This window comes from Amyelois transitella, chromosome 3 (assembly GCF_032362555.1).
Source record: "Amyelois transitella isolate CPQ chromosome 3, ilAmyTran1.1, whole genome shotgun sequence".
NCBI lineage: Eukaryota > Metazoa > Arthropoda > Insecta > Lepidoptera > Pyralidae > Amyelois > Amyelois transitella.
In genome coordinates this window covers 9687830-9694130 of record NC_083506.1, presented here as the reverse complement: position 1 = coordinate 9694130, position 6301 = coordinate 9687830, and the positions used below count along the sequence as shown (strand labels likewise).

General features: G+C 40.2%; 1 protein-coding gene across 1 annotated transcript; it reads right to left on the bottom strand.

Annotated features, from left to right (window-relative positions):
• Positions 1 to 242: 242 nt before the first annotated feature.
• Positions 243 to 1154, bottom strand: LOC106141578 (uncharacterized). The gene has a single exon (XM_060948921.1). It carries the CDS (start codon positions 1152 to 1154, stop codon positions 243 to 245), a length of 912 nt encoding a protein of 303 aa, XP_060804904.1.
• Positions 1155 to 6301: the final 5147 nt, after the last annotated feature.

The following is a 6301-nucleotide window of genomic DNA, read 5'->3' as shown; positions in this document are numbered from 1 at the left end:
GTATGGACGACGTAGGTTGAGATCAAGTTCGAGTGTTTTTTCGCCGTATGTTGATATGACGGTGTTGTTGGCGGCATACAGCTTGTAGGGTAGCGGCTTAGTTAGGCTGGTTTTTAGCCTAGGTATAGCCGAAATGTTCGCACCGGTGTCCACCAGGAAAGATAATCCGGTTTTTTTATCTGTGACGAATAGGCGGTATGTGCATGGGAGAACGCCGGGTTCCGCCTCGGCCAACGTTCGGTCTAGTTTTCCGGCTTCTCGTTTTTCGTCATGTAGGAACAGGGCGATGTGCATTTTCTCGCTTGTGCTCCAAAGCGTCGGTGGTAAAAACAATGTGGCGATGGCGAATTATCTCGTGAGTTTGGACGAGAATAGTTGCTGTTCCGGGACTGGGATCGATTTCTTCGATAATTGTTGTTGTTGTATGGCGGTCTTGATTTCAGTTCGGCGATTTCGACGGAAAGTTTTCTTAACTCGTTGATGAGGAATTGCGTATCTGACGGTTGCGGTGATGACTGGGTTTGTGATGATGATTGTGACGACGTGGTTATGTTGATGGCGGAAATTTCCCGATGTTGTTCCATCATTTTGTCGGCAAGTAGGGCAAGCTCTTCCAGTGCGGTTGTTGTACTGAATGATTCGCTTACGGCGAGGACAGAGCGAATATGTGCCGGTAGATGGTTGGTCCACATGAGTCGTAGCGTGGAGTCGGGAATTCTGTCTCGAGCGAGATCGCGCATCCGTCGTAGCAGGTGGGTCGGCTTCTGGTCGCCTAGTTCCATTTCGGACAGAAGCTTTTGGAATTGCCGGCTGTCCGATTCTTCGTAGGCGGTGATGAGACGCTCCTTAATCGCCTGGTATGGGTTCGTCTCTGGCGGATTGTAGAGGAGGTCGCTGATTTGCTCTATGTCTTGTTTTTCTAGACGAGCGATGACCATCTGCGCCATCTTCTGTTCACCCTTCCTTTGGTCGTGGGTGGCAGCCTCGAAACTGTAGAACCATAGTCGTGGTCGGTCGCGCCAGAATGGTGGTATCCGCAGAGCGAGGGATATGTTGGCGATTTCGGGCTGGTTGTGGACGTGGGCTGGATCGGACTGTGTGGACTGCGATGCGGCGGCGGCGGCGGCATTTGCGGCAGATTTTTCGGCGTCCATGATGATTCCTTCTTTTGTTGCAGTCGGGCAGAGATTCCGCGTTGAAATTTTTCTTTTCTTCAGAAATTTTTCCGCTGAGCCGACGAGCAGGGATTCTTCTTCTTGATGTTGTTCAGTCGGAGGTCACCAATTTGGAGAGAGAGAGATTCTCCAGGGTTTGTAGGTAGTGAAGTAATACTCCGTTTCAGAAGGTGAGAATGGAATGGTTTATTTACAAAATTGAGACATATTTATATAAAACTATTTACAGAGGAAAATGCAAGGACGAATCATAAATACGGAATTATTACCAATGAAGAAGAGAGATTATTTTTAACAAATCAGAAATATCGAATTATAGCCAATAGTGTGAGCGTATTTACAATAGGAAATCTATCTAAAAGTTTTTGTTGATAATAAAATGGATTTGCATAGATTTCTTAGAATTTTGTATTGCTGTCTCCTGAGTCTGGATAGCTCCGTCTCGTTTCCGCTACACGTGTCGAGCTTGAGTTTCTGTGACGCCCGGTGCGGCCGCAGGCGCGCCGAGGGCGCCACGTGCGGTGTGCACGCGATGTTTGTTGGGTGAAACTTGCTTGCGTATAAAACCGTCTTGCTGCTTGCTCCCCGCCTCAGTGTGAATTTGAACTTGCGGCGTGAGGTCGCGCTCGTGATGCTCTCGCGAAGTGCAGTGTGCGCGTCGAACTCTTGACTTGTGATGTTTCGGACGGAGATCCGATGGACAATAATGCAGTGTGAACAATTGGCGTGTGAAGATGCTGATGCTGCCTGGAAGAACTGCTGATGCACGATGTGTGGCATGTCCATGTGCACGCGCTCACAAACAGTTCTTTTCAGAACTAGCTTCTTCTGGTTTCTGGGCAACGAAGTCGGCATGATATTAAAGTGCTTGATTTGTTTTATTCATCTCTTATATATATATGTATTATATCTATTATATCCTGGTAAGGTATTGTAATTTAATGGTAAATATTATGAAGGTAATGGTTGTGCTCGGTAATGGGTAAGGTAATCTTGTTGGTAAGTATGTTGGTACTTGATGGTAAGTATGCTGGTAGCCACAATTTCAATGTCTTTTATTACACACTTCATACAATTTATGCAGTATTTACGATGTTAAGCCAAGCAAAGAGCATTTTTTATCAGATAAGTCAATTGACTTTCAATGAGTAATTTATAAGCTATAAACAAAAATTGAAGATTAAAGATCAACAATTATCCACCTCATTGTAATTCACAAACTAGCAGAACGTGTCCTGCGCGTATAAATTAATTAATATTTAAATATGGCAAGGAGACAACGTGAGAAGTATTTCATTATCTCGAGCGAGATGAAATTTCGCCATGTTATTATCTCTCACACAAGGATTGGTCACAGTCGTCCTCAAAGCCGGCTGCACCTACATCAGAGCCGTCGGCGTCGACAAAGACTTCCACGAATACAAATAAATAACGACAGAACAACAAATATTTTAATAAGCACCTCTCAAGTATTGTTCGTCGGTTAGTTACGTATGTACGGCACACGGCCTTATGCCACCTGCATGAATACATGTCCCACACCGCTACTCAAATAAAATCCCAATAATTACAGACCTACGAACTTTTATTCCTCAAAATCTATGAAAATACTTTTGTCAATGCGCGCAGACAGCATGACCAATATCGGCATTGGCCAGTAAATGCTGATCTTTTTGAAAACTTAAACTTTTATAGCAATGCCGATGGAAATCTTTAAAAGCGTGAAATGTGGCAGATGTGCCTTCATAAAACGGCGAAGGTCCGGCCGGCACATACATCAAGTAGAATAAATATTATTTCCCGTTTCATGCATCTGGCCCCGGCGATTGTAGGGGAACGTTTTGTTTTTGTTTGTTTTCTGTGTAATCATTTACAGAGATCCACATTTTTATTACCATATATGTACCTAGTAGTACTTACATTGTTTTCGGCTCACTATTGCCATAAAATTACTATACGATAAAATACATTTTTAGAATTCGGTTTATCACACATCTTTGTGTTCTCAGTCTTAAAGAGCTTTACTATTTCACATCCACTTTACAGAATAAGTACTTACCTCAAATAAAATATATTATAAGTAGTTAAGTCGATGAGTACACTTGTTTTTTAAGGTAATAAAATACTGGGAGCTGCCGTTTTTACGATACGATATTAGAGAATCCACGGACCATTTGCGTGTGGCCACTATGGCTCTTCAGCAAAACAATGTCGCACAAAGGGATGGAGTATTGGTGAATGGGAACAATGAATTCAGGTAAACATCTAGTTATTGTCCCGGGCACGCGGCACCTGTGAACCACAACACCTTATACCTAGTTCAGACTAAATAAAAAAATTAAGACCGAACGCGACTTCTTATCAGATGGGACCACACAATTATTGTGGTTAAAAGAATAATCTTCTCATAAATAACTAATGTGCAGTGCAGATTTCCTCACGATGTATTTTCCCTTACCGTAAGTTTGCAATAAAATTTATAAATACATCAAGTTCGCAACGATTGATAATTTCCGCGTTAGGTTTAAAATTTAAAACTTGCGCATTACAGTTTACAAAATTAAGTAAATACCATCTCCGTAATAGAAATAAATTTTTAAAATTTGGATCAATAATTGACTTCAACACAACTTATAATTAAATCTACTACCGCTTCCAATGTCGAAAGTGAGAAGAAGCGGCTGTACAAACTACACTACAGCATCGATCGACCACCTGCATTAAAACTCTTCAATGACCAGCAGAAATTGGAGGCGCTCCGTCTTTACTTTTCGCTTGGTTTGAGACGTCATCATTACCTCGCCGCAACAAAGGGACAATCACAGAGTCCGACATAATGGACAGAATATCGGACTTTGAAAAAGGCCGCCAATATTTGTCATAGAGTTCAGATCGTTTTTTTTTTTTGTAATACTGACTTAAATACGTAAAGACTATCTTCATGCAAGCTCGGCGGTTTCGGGTACTCTTGACCTGACCCTTTGCCAGGACGTTCTTTATTTGATCAAGATACGTTCGTCTAGGCCTTCTCGCTCTGATTTTTCCCTCCACACTCTCCTTGTTCTATATCTGCTTAGTCAAGGAAGTATGCAGAGATCGTGGCAAGTGGGAAGATGTAGTCTCTGCCTACCCCTCCGGAAAAAAGGCGTGATATGAATGTTTACGAAAAATAAATCTAACGAATTTCATGTAAAGATGCTTCTAATTCTAAACCACAATAATAATGTTTAAAACAAGTTTAAGACCCTCAATAAAAGGACGTCCATATTAGTGATTTATAACATCTAGCAAATTGGACCTTGTAGGAAAATCTTACGTCCAAAATTAATACTTAAGTAGATCAGTATTTAATATTATAAACTCAAATACCGGAACGATTTCCATAAGATTTAAGTTAGCAGTCAAAAACACATATCACGTCTCTTTTTGTTAAAATAGACAAAGCCAAAAACACAAGGCTCGTATGTTTATAATAATTGCTCGTAGTCTATAAAAATAATCCTAAGTTTATAAGCGTGATTGTCTTTTCCAATCTGCACGCAAAGAAGTAGCTGGCACAAACTTTGAAAACACTTTAAGTTTTTTCTTCACTACCAGAGGGCTTAGTGCCAGTTTTACTCGAAAAAAATTTCGAGCAAGTAATCGTGAATTTGTGTGGAATTGCATTAGTGCCATCGCGTTACCACTAGGTGGCGCTGATCAAATCACATACAAATTCGCGTTTACTTGCTCGACACGTTTGATCGAGTAAAACTCGCATCAACCCCTCCGATAGCAATTATAGTAAAAAAAGAAGATTTATAACAAATTTCAATCGCAATAATATAAAAAACATTAAACATAAGTACTTTCCACCAGAATTAAAATGCATTCCAACAACAGTGCACATTAATCCCGGGCCAGATAACAATAAAATGCAACTAAACGAGCTGCATTTTTATAAAATCCTTCCTTAGTAACAGCGACAAGGCTTGTACGAAATATTTACGATGGTCGAGTACCTATATACTTTCTGCCTACTTAACTCGCAGCTCAATGGTGTGAAGTTTGCCTATTTATCTATATTCGTAAGTTTAAAATCCCTGGTAATAATACTTACTTATCTTGTTGAGTCAACAAAGCAAAAAGTTAGTAGAATAAAAAAGTTAGGTTAGTCTTACCACACCTGACAAAACGGCTCTGAACTTCAACATTATTTTACTCTTTTTCAACACTATTTATATATATCACGTTTTTATTCTTTACTCGGTGGACAGAGCCTATAGTCTCGAAAAGACAGAAAGGACAAATTCAGCTAATGATGAAATTGAGATTCAGATACTTAGTAACAAGTTGTTAGCCCTTTGCCTAAAAGAAAACGCCCAAGTTTAATAAGCAGCAGCATTTTTTTAACCTGCAAAAAATCTACCAATATACCTATTATACCCACTCGAATTATGTCTTTGCAATAGGGCCCTCTCGTTCTTCCTCTTACAATCGACGGAGAGCAGACAACGCGGCGCATGCGCATCCAGACGGCTGGGCACCTCAACATTATCTTTCTTATATCTCCCGAATTACTACTCACGACGGAAGTAAGTAAGTACCTAGAGTACTTACAATAAAAACCTAACTAAATCAAATTATGTAAGTACTTTATGAAGACATACGGATGGAATATAATGCATTGCTATAGCTATGTTCACTCTTAACTTACTGGGGATTTACTAAGTAATATTAAAAGTGAAACTTCTTCGAGGCACTTCGTTTAAAGCTGCTTAGTGTAATCATTTTTTTTGTAGACAATATTGTTTGTTATCTGGTAAATACTTATTTTTAAAGGTTTATTGGGCTGACGTTTAGCGTTTATCTTACTTTTTACTGTATGGTTGTATAGCTGTTATATGATGACATTTTTCTAGCTATGAAAAGTAACACCTTATTTTTTGTGGCATCTATCATTCTAAAAGCATTATTATCATAAATAGTCGTAGTAGCCAATAGTATATTTTAACGAAAAAAGTTTTTTTATAAAGAGTTATCGGGGTCTGCCAATCTAAGGTCTGCCGCGCCGATGGATGCATGGCTAGGGGCGAGCCTAGTCTCGAGCGTGCCACTTCCGCCATGGGGTTGGGCGACCCCCAGGT

Bases quoted from the DNA above. Each gene is read 5' to 3' on its own strand.
- LOC106141578 (XM_060948921.1), bottom strand. From the start codon at position 1,154: ATGGACGCCGAAAAATCTGCCGCAAATGCCGCCGCCGCCGCCGCATCG.